Here is a 21,164-nt window from a genome sequence, read left to right as displayed (position 1 = left end):
GTACTCTGAGGACTCCAGTGACCCGTACAGTTAATCGACATTATCAAGTTACCAATAAGTAAGCCTTGCAAATTCAATCTTAATATGAAATAGAAGTCAGCATCTGTTCTTTCCTGCTCACTTAAAAAGATTATACAGGGTAAATACCATTCCTTTTTGCTCAGGGTAAAATACAGGCAATCCTGTTACCCTACCAACAAGCCTGAACAAAGCCATCTGGTAGGACAAACTGTCAACCATTCCACTGGAAAGCTCTGGATTTTGAAAGGAAATCTCAGCCACTAATCCTAGCAGTGTCCTCCAGGGTGGTAAACAAGGTCTTGGCCTCAGCAAGGGAGAAAGGGGCTGCAATACAGATGGCTGTAAAGCCTTTTAGGGCTAAATTCCAAAGCAGGATGGTGCAGCATTCCAAAGACTCCACTTTGACTAATGTTAATATCCCACATGTATCTTCGAGAATCCAAACCGTTCCCTAAGGATAAATATGTAACCCTAACAACCAAGTAGAATTTGCTAAAGAAAACAACAGGAATGTGTTTTTATTTCCAAAACCTAAGATTACATTTTAATATTAAATCTATTTCCACCCACGCTTCCCCCCATAGATGCATTTCCTCCCCTAGCCATCAAGACAACTAAATGATCGTGCCTCTAAATCAAAACAGTATGCCATCTACCTTCTCCCTAAAGCCTTTTGAGATCTTCTCTTTACCCTGGGTGACTGAAATTCCACTATGATATGTCTAAGGAGTGTCTTTACTCATCATGATCAGCACTGTGGGGATACTTTTAATCCAATGATTCATTTTTCTTTGGCTATTTCTTTTCGTCTCTTCCCAACCTCCTTCCTCACCAACCTTTATTTCTTTTCTTTCTCTTCTCACCTTTGAGAGACCCAAGTAAATGGATATTGAACCCCCTAGGTCTATCCTCCATGCCTTATAACCTTTGTTTCATTCTCTAAATCGTTCTTTTTGTACATTCTGTATCATTTCTTAATTCCAACTTCCAACTTGCTCATTTATTCTTCAGCTGCATGCATTCTGCTTTTATTCCTGTTTATGAGTTTTTTAAATATAAATATTGTATTTCCAATGTAATATCTAATTGGCTCTGGAAATAGCTGCCTATTCTTATTTTATGCAATAAATTCCTTTTATTCCTCTGAGGAAAAAAACACATGGTTTCCTTTAAAATCCAATCCTGTTTACACCGTTAATGCTGTTTTCTTGGTGATGGTCTTCAGTTTACTGAGTCAGAATCTCTCATTCACGCAGTTGGTTTCCTTAAGTGTTTGGCGATTCATGGATGGGCATTCGTTTTTGTATTTGATATTATTTAATGCAGTGGCCTCTAGAGGTTGTAGGGAAGGAGCGGGTGGTGGGGCATGCCATCTGGGAAGAGTGTGTGTTAGTAACTTGATTTTAAACTGAAAGTTGTAGTTTCTCCAAGTGTTGCTCACACACAGGGTACTTCCAGCCCAAGCCCGCTATTGCCCATGAGGAACCAGAGAAAGAGGTCAAAGCTTCCCAACTGTGCCAAATGTAGTTTTGCACTCACCATGATGGCCGACCTGGGTATCTGTTGCCTGGAGCACCCAGAACCACTCCTACCCTACATATGTATTTAACCTGGATTTGCTCCATCTATTTCCCATCTTCCAGAGACACTGTAGGACTTCTGATCCAAAAATGGTCCACAAATGGTATACTTTCCTGCATCTGCTTTCTAGTACTTTTTCTATTATCCATAGGGACTTGGAGAGGGAAGAAAAGGTAGCCTATGTGTTCTTTTCAAAGAAGAAATAATTTTTAATTCATCCTTTACAGAATATATTTCTGAGGGATTGGCTCAAACACCTGCTTTAAGAAAATAAAGTCTTTCTAAAGCCTTTCAGGCTTTCTTCTTCTTTGGTCTTAGTGTTCTAAAGTTTTGCCATGATATATATAAAAACAGTATCTTTATTCATCCTGATCAGCACTGTATTGGCCCTTTCAATATAATTCCTATCTTTCTTTGATTCTTTTCAAGTCACAGTCACTGTTAATTATTTCTCTTCCTGATACCATAACAATAGGTTCAGAAAAGTCACCAACTATATTGATGGGGAAAGGAAAAGGGATTTGGGGGGAAGTTTTCTTAAAACATGCAGGTATTTCTCCATAGCTCTCGGGCAAGTTCTAGTAGTAATAGCTTCTCTTCCATTAAAAATTTTTCATTTTTAATGAAAAATAAGTCATTAAATCCAAATATTGGATGCCATTTCCTTCCCTGCCACACATTCGCACTCAGTCACTCACCCAGAGGCTCATAGCACCCTCTGACAAGGGGCAAAGCACAGAGCTAAGCTGTCCAGCGTCTGGTGGCCCTCAATGCAGAACTTCAGTCTAATGGCCCAGATGGAGGCCAAAGGGAACCAGGACCCCAGGGCTGGAGCCAAAGTAGCCCAGGCCATTAGCTCTGCTGGAGATAATCGTGCTTGACATGAAAGGGCTCTACTCCGTCCCACACTAATAAGAGCTCCTCCGCTCCTGAGAGCTGGCCATTCTCTCCAGTGGTTACATTGTCAGCACCTCTGAATAAAGAACATGGTGTTTATTCTTAAAATCCAAGTTTGGTTTTAAAGCAGACCCCTCTTTTCTAATCAGTCTGGGAACAAGTTAATCATGAAAGGTTGTAATTTGGAAGTTCACATTGGAAAATGAATGGGTTCTGCTCGCCTGGGTGGTCTGACCACTTTCCTGTCCTTTGTAAATCCGATAGGCATCTGATTTCTAGTTGCAAACACTCAACCACAGATGGTAGCAGGTGCAGTGCCACACAGCTCCAGAGGAGGGGCTGCCATTAAACTCAAAGACCTCTACTCACTGGGAGATCACATCCAGGGTGTGAAATGGGAAGCCCTAGTACAGGAAAAGATTTCAGCAACAGGTGCAATAAATAAAAAAAAGGACTTCTATGTAGAATTTGGTTTAAACTCCAACAAATCAATAAACAATAAAATTTTAAAATATAAAAAATATATGTATATAGATACATATATGTGTCTGTGTCTGTGTGTGTATATATATACATATATACACACATATATATACATATATATATATATCTCAGAAGAAAAATTAACAAGACTTAAATAGGCGCTTCATAAGATATCCAAATAGCCTACAACTATGTGAAAATGTGCTTAACCTCCTCATGATCAGCAAAATGCAAATTAAAACTATGAGAAATCATTTATACATCATCTATACATTATATACGTTTAAATAGCTAAAATTTAAAACATAGTACCAAACACTCACAAGGATTTGCAGAAAAAGCAACTCATACTGCTGGTGGGACAGCAATTTGGTAGAACTATGTGGGAAATTGGCATTATCTACAAAAATTCAACATGTTTACCTTGTAATACAGCAATTCCATTAATAGTTTTATATGCAACAGAAACTTGTGCATGCTGCACCAAGAAATACATAGAATTTTCATAGTAGTGACATTTGTAGTAGCAAAAAAATAGGAAACTCAAATGTCTATGCACAAGAGAATGGATAGACAAAGCAATGCTCAACAGCCACAAAATTAAATGAATTAAAGCTACATACAACATGGGCAACTATCACAAAGATAAAACTGAACAAAAGAGGCCAGATATAAATGAGTACACACTGAACGAATTTATTTATATGGCTTTTAAAAATGAGTACAACACAACTAATGTGTCAAAAGTCAGAGAAGAGATTCCCTTTGGAGAGGAGAGAGAAGGTAAATGTTGAGAAGGGGCAGGATAGGAGCTTCCGGGCTGTTACCAACCCTCTCTGACTTGGGTGGTAGTTATACACATTTGCTTTGTGACAATTCATCTAGCTTTACATTTATGTTTTGTGCACTTTCCTGAATCCGTGTTCTATTTCCATTTTAAGAGCATAAGACAAAAAAAAAGGTGATGAAGCACTGAGAACCCTCACGTACTGTGGGTGTGAGCGTCAGCTTGAGAAACCCCATTAACAAACAAGCCACCGCTTCCTAGAAAAGCGAACACCATACAAACTCTACAGCCTTACAAATTCTACACACGGGTTTCTACCTAGGCTAGGAACTCCTTTACATATGCTCCCATGAGAATTATTCAAGAAACCATAAAGACTTTGTAATAGCAAAAACCTGGAAATAACCCAAATGCCCATCAACAGAATGGATACATAAAATGTGGCATGTTCATATCATAGTGTATTAGTTACAAAGAAGTACAAATAAAGACCTATGGCTACAGGCATCTGCTTGGAAGAACCTCAAAAACAATGTTGATGGGGAAAGTAAGATGCAAGAATAGAGTAGGATCCCATTTATGTGAAAGTCAAACACAAAGCAATGCATTATTTAGTGATAAATATCAAGTACACTTAACAAAAGCAAAATAAGAGAATGAATACCTCCAAATTCAGAACAGTGCAGAGGAGGGAAGGAGGTGATCTGGGAGGGGTGCACCCGAGATTTCAGGGCATCTGGTGATATTCTAATTCATAAACAGAGTGAGCAGGTCATGGGTGTTTTTTCAACTATTCTATATTTTTTAAGGTTTTTAAATTTATTTTTGAGAGAGAGAGAGAGACAATGAATGAGTGAGTGTGTGCATGAACAGGGGAGGGACAGAGAGAGAGGGACACACAGAATCCAAAGCAGGCCCCAGGCTCTGAGCTGTCAGCACAGAGCCTGATGCAGGGCTCGAACTCACACTGTGAGATCATGACATGAGCCAAAGATGCTTAACCAACTGAACCACCCAGGAGCACCTCAACTATTCTTTAAATTACACATATATTGTATATAGTCTTATGTGCTATATATTTGCAATGGTGGAAAAAAAAGGAATAATTCCTGTCCTTTTAATAAAATAATTATTGAAAAAAATATAATTCAGTCTAAAAGTACTGCTGAACAAAACAGGATTAGGAACATAACAGATATGCATGCTGGGCTACCTTTTACTAAACTCTACTGTTCCAAGCGAAATATAATCATTTCTGTTGTAAAGCAATATATGTATTTTGTCACGCACTCATAAAGGAGAAATTCTTATCATTTTATAGATGAGGATTCTGACACTCAAAAAGGAAAAGTAACTTGCTCAAGGTTCCTCAACTAGTAAATGCCGAGGTGAAGTTCACTGCTCAGTGCCTTTGTCACCATCACTACCAACATGATATGGTCATGCCATCGCAGAGCTCATCAAAATGAAATGGTTTCTATCAGGTCTTATAAAAACCCTTTTTAAACTCTAAACACTGCATCTTATCAGTGATGAAGCCATCCATCTGAGGTACCTGATATTCGGACCTGATGAGAGCAGTGAGGTCTCAGTTTTAATCTGGGCCAGAGATCCCCAAACTGAAGCCCATGGGCTAAATCCGGACCACTGCCAGGTTTTGTACAGCCCTTGAGCTAAGATTGGTTTTTCCATTTTTGAATGGTTTAAAACAATCGAACAAAGAGTACTTCCTGACCCATGAAAATTATGTAACATTCAAATTTCATTACCATAAACTCTTACTGGAACACAGCCATACCCATCTGTTTGCATACTGTCTATGGATGTGGTCATGCTCCAACAGCAAGACTGAGAACTTGCAACAGAAATCATATGTTCTGGGGGCCGCTGGGTGGCTCAGCTGGTTAAGCATCCAACTTTGGCTCAGGTCATGACCTCACAGTTCATGAGTTTGAACCCCACGTCAGGCTCTGGGCTGACAGTTCAGAGCCTGGGGCCTGCTTCGGATTCTGTGTCTTCTCTCTCTGTCCCTCCCCTGCTCACACTCTGTCTCTTCCTCCCCAAAATAAGTAACCATTAAGAAATCATATGTTCTCCACAGCCTGAAGTGTTTATTAAGCAGCCAAGTATAGAAAAAGTTTGCTGAATTCTGAAGGGTAGGAAGTGAACACAGAAATAGAAAACAACTAAAGCTGATCTCCTTGATTCCATAAAATGAAGGTAAAAATAGTGCCTACACCTTGAAGATGTGGTGTACAGAGTAAGAGGTTGACAGATAAAAAGCCAGCAGACTAATGCCTGGCACAGAGTATGGCCTCCCCTCACCCTCTGAACAGCATTAGTTCAGCACGTGACTGAAATAAGAATCATGAGGCTGAGGGAAATGTCAGGAAGCATGTCAAGATATTCACACCAAAGCAAAGACCCCTCTTTAAAATAAAAGTCCTCAAGTGGGTATCATTTGCCTTGGGTTTGATTGCAGATCTCCAACAGCTAAGCACTGAAAAGACCTTATCTTAAAAAGTCAGACACAGAGAAAGGCTAACTGCAAATGTTCAGAGTATAAAGATGTACAAAACCATGGAGGAAAGATGGAGACCCCGATGACACTGGAAACTGAGTCTCCCTGACTCACGGAGGAAGAAGCCAGTGAGTGATCAGGTTTTCAGGAAGACACTAAGACCAGTTAAACACATTTTTTGTGCCTCCTCAGATCTCCCTCTGGACATTTGTTTCTGTCAAAAACTCTTTTTGGTAATGGAAAATAATGATTTTCTATCCTTTGAATCTTACATCAGAAACTGTTCTGCTAAGATTAATAGTGTCTCTAACGAGACATTTAGATGAAACACCAGTGATTAGGTGAATTCTGTAAGAGCTAACAATTCTCTAAAAATATGCTTTCCTAATAAATTAGGTGAGGTCGAGTAATCATGTATTTAGCCATCTATCTCCCTTCTACCTACCTGGTATTCTTTTTTTTTCCAAAAGGAACACTCTTATTATCTGTGTATGATAATTAAACGGGGTGTGGGTCTTGCCAGCAAGGATCTGGATTGCTTGGAGCACGGTTGGCAGGAAGGGGCGGATTTGGTTCCATCTGATCCATTCAGGTCTTTGAGATGCAGAATTAAACTCAGCAAAGTAGAATTCTCAAGCTAAGTTAGGCTAGGTTTTGCTGTAACTTGGTTGAAAACTTTAGATTTTACTCACCACTGGCTTCAAATGCTTGACAGTGCTCTCAGAACTTACCCTTCAGCAGGGCTTGGGATCTTAGCACCCATTAGACTCCACAGAGAGTTCTCTATGCTTTATAGGATTGCTGTCAACGTTTTGAGCTTCAAGGAGTCTCCTTTGCTTTCTAGAACCATCACTGGCCCTCTGCCCCTCAGAAGGACCTCCCTGTGGTCCTTTCTCTGCTGTTGGCAAGAGCTACCCTGTGCTGGATGAAGGTCTGGAGTGTCTTGCAAGAGTTTCACTCACCTACCTCTCTGATCCTGTCCAACTTCTTCCCTCTTCGCTTGGTGAAGGTCTAGGGCCAAATGGTGGTGGGAAAGTGCAACTCACTCTGTAGCTGGAGTCTTTGTGGTCTCAATCCGTTAAGTCAGCCCACTCATGGCCATCAAAGGCTCGTTAAGGATTTGGCTAGCTCCCCTTGACCCCACCTAAGGCATATTCCTCCCTCTCCTCCTCCTCCTCCCATATCATCAGAAGTGAAAGCAAGTGCAGGTCTCTACTGTCCTAGGAAAGACATTCTGGATTTTAGTATTTAGGTTTCTTTTCTCTCAGATTGGTTTCAAAAACAGTATTCTGTAGTCTATGTAGTTTGTGGTGTTAACTTGGTGTTAGGGGAAATCAATGTCTCATGCTTTTCTATGTCCTAACTAGGAATGAGAGTCCCCATTTTGTCATTTCTATTTGTTTACTTAGAGAGGAACATGATCTCTTGCAAACTCCTTGGGGACCACTGGGAACCATTCTTATGAGAGCATTAGACAGAACACTACTCATTTGGGTAACTGCCATGCTATGAGGGAGACGGTGGTAATGCCCCGGGGCCTGGCAAGGACAAAGCTTCCAGGAGAGCAGCCTCTTAGGAAGATGTGCAGGAAAACTCAGGTTTTAGGTCAAGGTCTATTACTTCTTATCTGTAGGTCCTTGGATAAATTAATTTTTCAGGCATCCGTTTCCTTATTGGTACAAGAAGATAGTCACAAACTCAACCAACAGAGGGAGAAGGTGAATGAGCCAAGCAGGGATGGTGGCGATTTGGAGAGCAAATGAGTCTCCTACAGAGAACTGATGCTGAGGTCTGGCCAAGCACTGCTGCGTAGGAGAAGGTCTGCCCTTACCATATCTCCCAGGCACAAGTAAAGCTGGGGCTTTATGGCAACTGATGCCATTTTGAAAAATGTATTTGGCCCAAACACCATACATCTGAGTCACAGCATAATTCAACAACTGTCATTTTATAACCCCTGCTTTGGACTCCAAGAGTCCCACAAGTGCAATAACTGAGTGTCAAGTTTTTGGCTTTTGGTTAGTGACCTCTTGATATTCAAAGGCTCTAGGTGGTAGTTGTAGCTGTGTATGACCAATAAAAATAAGGAAACAAGTTAATTGTTACTTTGTGAATATTGTTTTTTAGATAAAATCTTTCAAAACATGAGGGCATGGGAGAGTATAGATGATGAAGGGGATCCCAGCTTGGTGGTGAAGCAGTTGAGGATCAGTGGGCTAGGTCATCCAACATGACCACAGTTTCTGACACAGAGTTGCCTTTTAATAAGTATTTGTTGCATCAATAGATGAACAAATAGATGTATGGATGAATCATGAATGGGTGCATGGGTGGACGGACAGATAGATGGATGCATGTCTGAGTCATGAACGGGTACGTGGATGGATGGACACATAGATGCATGAATGAATCATGGATGAGTATGTGGATGGACAGAGGGATCACTGGATGGATACACTGTTATAAGCTCATCTAAAGTTCAAAAAGTCTTTGACTATGTCTATTTTTTTTTACATTTATTTATTTTTGAGAGACAGAGAGAGACAGAGCACAAGTGGGGGAGAGGCAGAGAGAGAGGGAGTCACAGAATCTGAAGCAGGCTCCAAACTCTGAGCTGTCAGCACAGAGCCCAACGTGGGGCTTGAACTCACAAAGCATGAGATCATGACCTGAGGCGAAGTTGGACGCTTAACCAACGGAATCACCCAGGCGGCCCTGACCATGCATAATTTACATGTCACATGTTGGGGGGATCAAAGAATGTATTAAGTCATGGCTGAGTCAAGCTGTCAATACTATCCTTCTCCCCTTCTTCAAAGCCATGTTGCACTTTGATGACTTTGCTCTTTCTCCTTTCAAGTCACTGTAGCTAGATTTTACCTATATAAAAATGCTGGTGGCTTGGGTGCATACATGACACACACATGATTTGCCCATGGCCCAACCCTCCCTAGAAATGTCCCTGACTCTAAGCCACATACTACAAGGATTCAGTTTTCACAGGAGGAGCATTTGATGCCAAGTAATTCCCTCTTCCAATTCCTATGCAAAATAACAACAGAGAATGGAAATGGATTTTATGATCTTTCAGAGAGAGAGAAAGAGATTCTAGGGCTTTAAAATGAGAGACTTGAGAAAAGAAAGGGCACAGGAAGGAGGTAGTAGAGATGATTAAAAGCACATCTTAAGAAAGATTAGAAGTTGTACAGTAATCTGATCTTTCCCATTTTCCTTTTATACAATAAACGCTCTTCCCCAAGCTGCACAAAAAACATTTCCTGAGGGGGCTCTTATAATCTCTTCATCAGAAGCACAGGTAGAGGGTATTTATCATTGCAGATCACTTATTTCTAGAAGACTAGACATTTTTGACACTATAAATCCTTGCCAGGAAGCACATGATTTACAGAGAATGTGAATTTTGAAAAATAAAAAGATAATGACTCTGTATGAAATATACTCAGTGTCATTATTGCTTCCAGGACAAGCCTCACTGCATCAGATTATTATGGTGGTAGCTAATTGGATGATTTTTCTGCTTTTTAAGGACAGGGAATATACTTCATCAAAACCACTTCACCACCAAGTGAGACTTTTGAATATTTGAAAGCTGATGACCTGTGCCTGAAGCTAATCCAAATGTCTTTGCCTCTAATGAGAAATCTGATAAACTGGTATTGAGAGAACCAGCTGAGTAGAAAGTGTAGGAAAACCTCCAGAGAAGCCTCTCAGGGTTCCCGATAGTAAAATCAATCATATTCTTGATCATCAACCCTCAGGACTAATGGAATGGGTATTCCATTCCCTTCTAACCCACATGGCCATGATTAAAGCTGTGGAAAACAGTAACCAAGACAGACAAAAAAATAACAGAATTGTCACACCCCTAGGGATTGTGGCAACAGCTCCTTCTGGCCACCAGAGGGCTCTGGAAGGAAGAATAACCTATTGCTAAGCAGCCCCAATGCTAGGACCTCATTTCTGCGTACCACACTCAAATGAAATCTGTAAATCATAAGAGATTCTTTCTTAAACGTAGTTTTAAAAAATACTGATCTTTTGTCTTAAAATTATCTACAGAGGCAGGACAGTGAAGCAGAAATTGATTCCAGACCTGCTCTACCATGTGTTCAGAGCAGGAGTCCGCAAACTAGCACCCATGGGTCAAATCTGGCCCACCATCTGTTTCGTCAATCAAGTTTTATCGAATCATCGCCCACTAATTTATGTGTTGTTTAGGTCTTCTTTTTGCTCTACAAAATCATAGCTAAGTGGCTGTAATAGAGATCCCACGTGACCCAGAAAGCCAAAAAATTTATCTATCCATGATCAAGAAGAATCATTCAGCCTCAGTGAGTTTTAGCCCTAATCTGTATTCAATAATGTGAATCACATATCCCTACATCCTCTAGTTTACAAGTTAGTAGGTGGCCCAATGATGCCTGTATAAAATCTCTCTGAATAAAACACTCTTCACTGCACACCTATTAGAACGACCAAAATCAAGAATGCTGAAAACACCAAATGCTGGTGAGGAGGGTAAGTGGAGCAACAGAAACTCTCATTCATTGCTGGTAGGAATGCAGCCACTTTGGAAGATTGGTGATTTCTTTCAAAACTAAACACACTCTCACCATACAATCCTGCAATTGCATTCCTTTGTATTTACCAGAGGGGTTGGAAATTTATGTCCACACAAAAAGCCTGCACATGACTGTTTATGGCAGCCTTATTCATAATTGCCAAAGCTTGGAAGCATCCACGATGTCCTTCAGTAGGCAAGAGGATAAATTGTGGAACACACAGACAATAGAATATCATTCAGCAAGAAATGAGCTACAGGTGAAAACACATGGAGGGACTTTAAATGCATATTGCTAAGTGAAAGAAGATAATCTGAAAAGGCCACACACTGTATGATTCCAATGACATGATATTCTGGCAAAGGCAAAACTATGGAGACAGTAAAAAGATCACTGTCTGCCGGTGGCTGTGGCAGAGGGAGAGGTGAACAGGCAGAGTGCAGAGAATTTCCAGGGCAGTGGAACCATTCTGCATGATACTATAATGGTGGATACATGTCATTATACTATTGTCCATGAAATGTACAACACCAAGAGTGAACCCCAAGGCAAACTACAGATTGTGGGTGATGTGTCATGGTAGGTTTATCAATTGCAACAAAGACAAGACTGGTGGGGATATTGATAACGGGAGAGGCTATGCAGGGAGAATAGGAGATACTCTGTACCTTCCACTCAATTTTGCTGTGAATCTAAAAAAATAAAGTTTTTTTAATTAAGTAAAAGTTTAAAAAATCCAGGGGTGTCTGGGTGGCTCAGTTGGTCAAGCGTCCGACTTCAGCTCAGGTCATGATCTCACAGTCTGTGAGTTCGAGCCCCGCGTCAGGCTCTGGGCTGACAGCTCGGAGCCTGGAGCCCGCTTCAGATTCTGTGTCTCCCTCTCTCTCTGCCCCTCCCCTGCTCATGCTCTGTCTCTCTCTGTCTCAAAATTAAATAAAAACATTTAAAAAAATCCTATTAGGTAATGAGATTACAAAAGCCACTAAGAGTTGTTTGCCAGTTATTTCCAGTTTGCACCTTTCTTGCCATTAGGTAGGACCATGTGACTAGTTATGGCCACAAGCTGAAGGAAGACCTTCCAGAACTCTCTTTTCCCTTTGGCTCAACAACTGGCAAATTCAAACCTGTGAGTACCTTGAGTGACAATGGTGAGCAGAGACCCCCTAGCTGACATCTGAGGGACACTTAGCAGAACAATGAGCCTCGCTCATTCTAAACACAGAGCTTTTGGAGTTGTTCCCTGATCAAAATCTAGTTTATTGTGACCAATATAGAGATGATCAATAACCATGTTGGTAGATTTGCAAAACTGTGACTTCTCCCTCCCTACCCTCCTGTTCAGATGGCACATTTAAGGAAGCAAAGTTGACCCAGCCATAAATTTCAATCTTCATTCACAAATCTCTTAACATCTAAAAGGAATCTAAGTTGATAACAATTCTTACTACACCCTTGGTCTTCTATTTTCAAGCACCTCAAAATTCCAAGGAGACTCTCTCACTTTCTTCTCCCTAAAAAACTCTTATTCATGGTGGCCTATCATGCCATCTTGGTTCCAACTTAAGGCAGTGTGTAGACTCCCAGGGACAGTGGTTTTCTTTTTCCTCCCTGGTTATTTTTCTCCAAAGAATCATAGTTGTGTCCCTTCCCCAGAGCGCACATAAGGAGAAGGATTCCAATCATGTAAAAAGGCAGAAGATTGTGAACCCCCACAGGTGAGTACATTTATCTCACTGTAAATCATCATCACTATTTCTGCTGAACTTTGTGTCCCCCCTGCCATGTCTTTTGTTTTCTTTCTCCACTGGTTCAGAAGCCATGTAGGAAGCAGGAGGTTAGTTTGGGGGTCCCTCAGACCCCCCAAAATGCCAGCTGAATCCTCTCAGGAAGTTTCTGTAATAATAGTTCAGTGATCACACAGTATCCCTTTGCTGAGTTGGGAGGGTCACAGGTGCTGTGATAACCTTGGAGAGTAAGATGTTAACACTCTGGTACAGCCTTGTATGGTTGTCTTCCCTCTACAACTCCTTCCTGACACTGTTGGGTTTGCAAAGTGATCCAACCAAACGTCCAATTTCCCACACCAGAAAATCAACACTTTCAAAACCTGTGCTCACTGACTCCCCAAAATAACCTGTCTCTATGGCAGCCTTCCAACCAATTCTAGAAAGTCTCTCTCCCTCTGCACTGTCAGCTCATTCTTCTCTTATCTTCCCATCCAAACCTATAATCTCTCTCTGCTGTACTGATGCAGAAGGAAATGCACAACTACTTGAGGATGAGCAAAAATTCATAAGAATTCAAAATCACCCTCTAAACCTCTCCATGCAATGTCACATTACTTCTGGCTATTTCATCCTTCAACATACAACTTTCACTTCTTCATAAGGGCTTTCTGGATGTTACAAATGTGTAGTGTTTCCGAGTAGCAGCTTTGATCAAGCCATGGCATTTGCTTCCAAGATGTATAGATCATGGCTAATTGATAACCCCCTCTTTTCTCCTGGTGCATGAGGACTACTTTCAGGGTTATCAACAAAGTCAGGTGCTGGTACAAAGTCCAATCTACAGCTTTCCGATTATAAAAACCAACCTGGCATCTTCTCTGATTCACTCATTTACTCACGAAATCCAGGAGGTCACCAAGTCTTGAAGTATGGTTGCTCAAAACTCTATCCTTTCAATTTTCTCTACTCCTATTCTTTTTCAGGTCCGTAGCGTCTCTTGTCTGGCAAGCAGAAATAACTGGTCCTCCTGCTCACGGTCGCCATCCTCTGGCACCACTGCCATGGTGATCACTGTGGAACACCAACAGCTTATCTGATTGGCTTATGACTGCTCGGCACAGTGGATAAGAGCATGGGTGTTGGTGTCAAGTAAGAGCAAGGTTCAAGTCCTGACTTCACTGCTAACAGGGCAAGTCCTTTATCCACTCAGTGTTGTGCTATTTTCACCTCAGACTGGGAACAATAGCACCTCCCCTGTAGAGCTTAGGAGGGCTGGGAGGACACACCTAAGACTCTTCACACAGTGTTTTGGCATCTAGTGATGTTCAATAAATGTTTACTAATATCTTATGTTCCGGGCACTTGAGCTCCCATAAATTCCGGTCACAGCAGACCTTTTGATTCCCATCTCCCACCAATCCACACAGCGGATGTGACTCCTTCACCCAGAGGTTCTCACCCTGTGCTGCCCAGACACTGCTGGTCCACAAACTCCTCAGCTAGAACATCGGAACTTTATTTTTACTCTAGCATTCACGTCCCCACAATGTAAAAAGAATAGTCAGTGTCTTATATTTTCAATAAAGCTTTTCATTAGGAGACAATACTCCTAATTACACAGAGATGGCATGTTGCTTTCTGAAATCGGTACACTTCTGGGGTGCCTGGGTGGCTCAGTCAGTTGAGCGTCCGACTTCAGCTCAGGTCATGATCTCACAGCTCCATGAGTTCGAGCCCCGCGTCGGGCTCTGTGCTGACAGCTCAGAGCCTGGAGCCTGCTTCGGATTCTGTGTCTCCCTCTCTCTCTGCCCCTAACCCACTCACATTCTGTCTCTGTCTCTCTCAAAAATTTAAAAAAAAATAAAAAAAAATAAAATTGAAGTCAGTACAATTTTTTGATGTCTAATCATCTTTATCTGTTAAGAACAAAGGTCATCTTTCAAAGCTGAAATACGCTGCCACCTTTAATGCCCACACATATACTCTCCTGAGACTCTCCAGAAGGGGGAGTGCTTGCGTAAAGTAGAATTTGAGCACTCCCGCCACAAGGGGACGGTTACTTGTTCCGGAATTCATAATCCGGTGACACTGTTTCTTTTTTATATATAATTACCGGAGGTCCAGAAGATGGAGGCGTCTCCGTTCTTGCAGGTCTTTGTCCATACTTGTCATAGCAAAGCCCATGATCATTATCAGAGTGAATTTTTCTGTGACTTGCACAGATCTAAATCCTAGTTACAGACTAGAGCACCTGAGTTACTTGATTTCAAGTTGGCAAGGATTCCTCCCCATGCTCATGTCATACCTGGTAGCCTACGCAGAGCAGAAGCATCCCAAGGATTAAGAGCACAGACTCTGGAGCCAGGCTACCTGGATTCAGATCTGGACTCTGCCACTTGCTAGCTTGGGTAAGATGCTTAATCTCTCTGTGCCTCAGTTCCCTCATGTGTAAAATGGAAACTATCATGGTACTTATCTGCTAAGTCACTGTCAAGGCTAAGTGAGTCACTATGTACAAGTACTCAGAATGTTGCCTGGTACACAGTGAGTCCTGTGTGCGATTTCACTACTCCCGATGTCACTGCTCTGTAGTCCGCAATCGCAATCAACCTGGAGCACCACAGACAAGGAACAGAGAAGACACCAAATCTGTCATCTTGAAAGGAAATCTCATCGACGGATTTTACCCTATCTGGAAGTCAAAGCTTCCAGCAACGGACACAGGAGAGGACAAGGCAATGCAAATTCAAAACAGAAAAAAGATCACTCACGTATGTACCCTAGATTTCACTTACAGAAACGCAGCATGGTTAAAACCCATTGGAAAACAGAGGGCTCTAATAACTGCTGATGGTTCATAAACAGCTACCCAGGGGACCCCATGCTATTGAGATGGTTATTGATGGAGAGCTTGACAGTGCCCAGAAAGATCCCTCTGCCGCCAGAAACGGTCCAGCCATACATCACCAATATTCTTATTTCACAGTACAATTTCCACATTCCCTGCAATGAGAATACTTTCTCACCTCTATCATTCTTCCAAATGTTTACCCCTATTACCTGAGTTCGTTTTTATGGATTTCCACTATTTTTCTTTCCAGCTTCTGTGACTGCTTGGGGAAAATCTCAAACTCACTGATGTAATTTTCGGGATGCTCGTCAGGATCGTAATCACCGAGCTCAGCTGTAATCAGTAAAAAATAAAGAGAGAGAAAGATTTAAAACAACAAGGGTAGCGTACTTGTGAGATAGCTCCTGCCACCCAAACGAAGAGCTGGGAAGAGCTCACCCAACAAAACGTATTTGTATCCATGGGAGGACCACAGCCTGCGTGTCTAGAAGCCCATGTTCTAGCTCAGATCTAGCTGTAGGAGCTTGGACACTTGCCAACCTCTCCAGGTCTCATTTTCTTCATCTATATAATAAAGGAATTTAAATAGTTTTTTTTTTTTCCAATGGGGAGCTACTGGCATTTTGGGAGTTAAACAATTCTTTATCGTTTCAGACCTTCCAAGGCAGATAGGACATTTGTCACCCCTACCCTTCAGGTACCAAGTGTTAGTGGTATACCTAGTCACTGCGATCACCACAGATGCCCCCAGGATTTCCAAATGTCACCCAGGATAGTAGTTGGAAACCACTGGATGTCCCTCAAGGTTCGTTTCATAGCTAATTCTCTGAGTCTAGGAATTCTCTGGCTGGAGCTGCCCTGCTCTGAGATTTGTGCAAGTGTGGGGCATCCAATAATAATAATAATAAAAAAATCACAACATGAAGGCACCTAAGAAGACTGCACTTAAAAATAAATGGAATGCTCTTCAGATTAAAGAGTATAAATCTAAGCATGGGCAAGTGTACCAGATGAAGGTTGTTGTTGGATTCTAATATAGAGCACCCCCAGAAGGTCTTTAAGGGAAAAAAGAAATACTGGCACATCTCTGAGCTCCTAGAGGCTCTAGGAAAGGATGGACCTGGGGCGCCTGGGTGGCTCAGTCGGTTAGGCAGCTGACTTAAGCTCAGGTCATGATCTTGCGGTCCGTGAGTTCGAGCCCCACGTCGGGCTCTGTGCCGACAGCTCAGCACAGACAGTTTCAGATTCTGTGTCTCCCTCTCTCTGACCCTCCCTGTTCATGCTCTGTCTCTGCCTGTCTCAAAAATAAATAAAAATGTTAAAAAAAAAATTTAAAAAAAGGATGGACCTAGGATGTGCATCAACCATAGCCTGGAGCAGCAAAGGTGATGCTCTGGCAGAGGGGATGCTTTTTATGGATTGCACAAGCTTGCTGAGGAGAATGAGCCAAAAGAGGCAAGTGTCTCAGGCAGAAATGGCCCACAAAAGATTAAAAGATGGTGGGAAAATTGTATTAGAAGAACTTGATTACCACCAACACGACTTTGTAGCAGATAGGAATCAATATGCCTTGAGCACATCTGCAAAATCACGTCCAACTCTGTAATTTGTATCTACTGTCCCTTCATTGTTGAATCATCTAATGACTACAGAAGGACAAAACTGGGAGGAAAGCAAAGCTCTTTAAAGCTTCTTAATAGAATTCAAATTACAGAGTTGTTAAAACTACTTCAAATGTATATCCTACAGGGGAAGGACTTTTAAAATAAGATCCAAAACGCCATCAACCATAAGAGGGAAATCGATTAATTGGATTGTGGTAGGGTCCCCTCCCTAAAAAACAAACAAAAAAAAAAACCTCAAGGCAACCTGGCTTTACCTGTAGGTGACAACATCCCTCAAGACCTTATAACATGAGACCACTTAATCAGACTGCCTGTTTGCGTGTTACCATATATGGGAGACAAAGAAGTAAAAAATATATAAAAAAAAAACAATGCCATGTGGCCTTCAGGGCTTTGTTCTTTGGGTATGAACCCAACTGTGCAGTGCCGGCATGCATAAAGTTGCTTTCTGGAAAGAAAAGCCTGGGTGTCATGAGTCTATGCCAGAATCCTGCTACAAGATCATATTAAAATCAAAATACTTCTGTTCATCACAGGTAGTCCTAGACAAAATAATAGATAGATGACAAATTGAAAGAATATATTTGCAAAATCCAAAACCGACAAGGACTGATATCCAGAATAAAGAAGAAATTCCTACCAATCAATAAGAAAATGGGCAGGAAGACCAGTAGGAAAATGATCAAGTGACAGAAGGGGAAAGCCAAAGGATGAGTACAGAGAGAGAGGTTCAAACTCATGAGTAATCAGAACTATGGGAGACCAAAACAAGACATCACTTTACACCTAAAAGATGGGCAAAAAGTGTAGGAAGTCGGATGATTCCATGTGTCGGCAGAGATATGAGGTAATGGAAACACTTATACACCTTCTGGAGGATCCTTGAGGCATGTAGCTCTTCTAAAGAGTAAACTGGGAATGTTTAGTCGAATATTATCACCCACTAATCCCACTTCTGGGCATATATTCTAGAAAAATTCTTGTGTACAGGAAAGGTTTCAAAGGCAACTTGGATATTCGTTGTTGGTAGGAGCAATAAATAAAACACAAGCAACATCCCCTAATGGATACTCTAACAATTAAAAGCAACAAAAGAGAAGGATACCCAGCAACCTGAATAGATTGTGTTGAGCGTAAAAGGATTAAAATGAGTTTTACAGCCCCATCTAATTTACAAAACTTCAGAGGGTATACACACAACACGATGTAATCATTTATAAGGATGTATGCAAAGTCAAAGATCTATATGAACCCAGTTGTTGCCTTTAGGAATGGAAATGGAGAATAATGAAAAGGGAAAATCAATCAGCTGGTGGACCCAAAGGGACCAGTGAAGAGAATGAGGCATCAACTGATGATTAACTCAACCTAAGTTACACATATAATACACCTATACCCACACCTACACATACGTATCACCCTGTGAGTCAGCTATGGACTTAAAAATTTAGCAGATGGTATAACCCCCAGTGTCTCCATTTTTCATAGGGAATGAACCCTACTGGGTCGCGCTGGATGCAAATGTCAGCTTACCTGGTGGTTGGTGAGGGAAGACATTGTTTGGCCGGGAGTGGGGGAAGGGTCTCTGTACTGCTAAACATCGCAAATAAGTTGGAAAACGCCAGAAAACTAAAAGAAGAACTGCCTTGGAACCTGCACTCGTTTGCTAACAAGGCAAATGTCAGTGCCTCCCGCATCACGTGCCCTGCTTTCTTGTCCCTTAAAGAGTGTCTTTAACTCGGACTTCACGTGAAGCAAAAGGCAGTTCATAAATGATTCAGGACTTGTAACTATCCAGACTTTGTTTTCCATACCAAGAGGAGTTGGGTAAGCAAGGGTAAAGTTGTGACAAAGGCACATCGGATGCCTTGCAATTTGAAGCAGGTCCTAGTGCGTGTCTAAGGGAATTTAACTTTCAGAAAAACCCAGAGTTGAAGCAGAAGGATGAGTGCAGTTGGGTGACGTTAGTAAGTCTAAAGGGCAAGCCAGGTAATGCGACCACCCCCGCCCCCACTTTGGAGAGGACTCATTCCAAAAGAACAAGAGATACAGGATGTTACAGCTCCAGGGTCAACTCTGTCAGGAGCCTTCCCTGACCACCCTCCTGAGGTCATAGCAGGGACCTGGGTGTTCCTCTGTTGAGCCATTAACACATCACACTGCCATTTACCAGTGTGTGCCCCCTACTGCTCCCTCCTAACCAGGGACTTTGTACAGCAGTGCCTGCACCTAGCAGCTGCTCGGTAAACGTTCAGAGAACACGCAAACAAATAAGTGAATGAAGTAGGGAACCAACTGCTCTTTCTCAAATATAGAAATAAAGCCTACATCAGTGCAATTTAGGCAAGTGCCCTGTTCACTCAGGACATCAGTACTAAAGAATGTCCTGTGTGCCAGACACAGGGATACTACGGTGAAAACTGCACCCCGAGTCCTGCTTCCATGGAACTTAGATTCTACATAGAGGGAAGGCCTAAGAAGTTCCAAAAAGAGCACAATAACATGATTCCAGATATGTGTGCTTAGAAGACAACAAAAAAGGGGTATGAGACAGAATGACGCGTGGGAGGGAGGCTGCTTTAGTAGTCTAGGAAGACTTCTCAGAGGAGGTGAAATCTGAACTGAGTTCGAATTCAGTTCTGAAACTCTAGAACACACCAGGCACAGTCGACCAGAAAAAAATCCCACCATGTTGCTGTTCTGCAGAAGGAACAGGAAAGATACTATTTTTACCAAGAAAAGATATAAATAGATCCCTAGGGTTTTTGTGTATTTGTCTTGCAGTTTGTATTATGAAAGCAAATGCATTGGACATCTTGAATATGCTTGCTCACTGTGTTCAGTACGTACAACCAGCAACACTCTGGGTGCTGCCTGGTTTTCATATACCAAGAATATTGCGAAGCTTCAAACACGCTCCTTCAGACAGCGTTAGCAAGTAAGAAGTCAACGAACAGCCACATGGCCTCTCGCTTTCTAGTCATTTCCTCCACGTTCCCTCTCTCTCTCTAAGCATAAGCAGGTCCAGATCTTTATCAGCATTTGTAAGGATCTATAGAGCTGTGGAAATATCACCCCAAGCATCAGAGAAGTTCACGAATCCAGCTTTTACTGGGTTTGCTACAAATGGCCCACTGCTGTATCGTAGAGCAGAAGGGTCCTTTCGAGGTCTGCCAGTCCATTTCTAGCTCTATTTCTCCACAGCATCTGTGCATGTGGTCAGGGGTAATAGCGCCGAGGGCCCTGATTGTCTGGAGGGAGACTTAGTGGCTTTATTTCAAACACAAAATAGGATGGCGGGTTTCCCGTTACAGATCCATATTGAGCTTGTCCTTGGAGACTTGACCGTGATTCACTAATGCCTAAATGTGTTCTGAAATGCTCATGTGCTGGTCTGTTGCTTGGATTAGTATTGATCTGCTTTTCCCTTACAGAGGACGGTGGACCCTAACCAGGAATTTGCAATCTCACCGGAAAGGAGGAGGCCTATGGGTTCTCACATCCCTTAGCTCTGCTGTAAGAGAGGTGGTTTGGGGAAACACATACTCCACCTTGGGACAGATAGAATGACTATGTCCCATCACCCTATCACTGTAGTTCTGACTTCAAACTTGAATATCTCCACGGGTTTGAACACCTCTGCCAAACGCGCTGTGCAGCACCAGGTGGACCCCAGGGGAAGGAGAAAACAACACAGACAACACTCTTCAGAATTCTCAGGAAGCTTCCCTCCCCACCCCAGAAACAGGGCCCAAGGAACCATTTCACAGCACAGAGCACCCCACAGGGACCGTAGTGGGCGACAGTGAAACCCCAGGGGAACGATGGGTCTCTCTCTTAAGCTCTGAGTGAAGCTTGGAATTATAATAGGCAGACGTCTGTCACGATCTGCTTAAGACCCATCATAAGCTCCTTTGTTATCCTAGACCCTTTATAAACAGGACATGCTCACTTGACAACTGCCCCTCTCTTCCCCTGCCCCCTCCCTCCTCCTCCCCTTCTCTCATCAACATGTCATTAGCATCCACACAGCAAATGGCTGCATCACCTGAGTCCCTCCAAACAGGACTTGCTGCTGCCAGCTGCCC

At 42.2% G+C, this 21,164-nt stretch overlaps 1 protein-coding gene across 2 annotated transcripts in view; it reads right to left on the bottom strand.

Annotated features, from left to right (window-relative positions):
- The window catches only part of FRMD3 (FERM domain containing 3), a 308,042-nt gene that overhangs the window by 90,563 nt on the left and 196,315 nt on the right, over positions 1-21,164 (bottom strand). For both annotated transcript variants that reach the window (XM_047831399.1, XM_047831398.1), the window contains exon 6: positions 15,661-15,784. In XM_047831399.1, coding sequence (XP_047687355.1) covers positions 15,661-15,784 — 124 coding nt within the window. The remainder of the gene's footprint in view (positions 1-15,660; positions 15,785-21,164) is intronic.

Source organism: Prionailurus viverrinus, chromosome D4 (genome assembly GCF_022837055.1).
Source record: "Prionailurus viverrinus isolate Anna chromosome D4, UM_Priviv_1.0, whole genome shotgun sequence".
NCBI classification, from domain to species: domain Eukaryota; kingdom Metazoa; phylum Chordata; class Mammalia; order Carnivora; family Felidae; genus Prionailurus; species Prionailurus viverrinus.
Note: the sequence above shows the minus strand (reverse complement) of the source record. Positions and strands in the feature narration are given on the sequence as shown.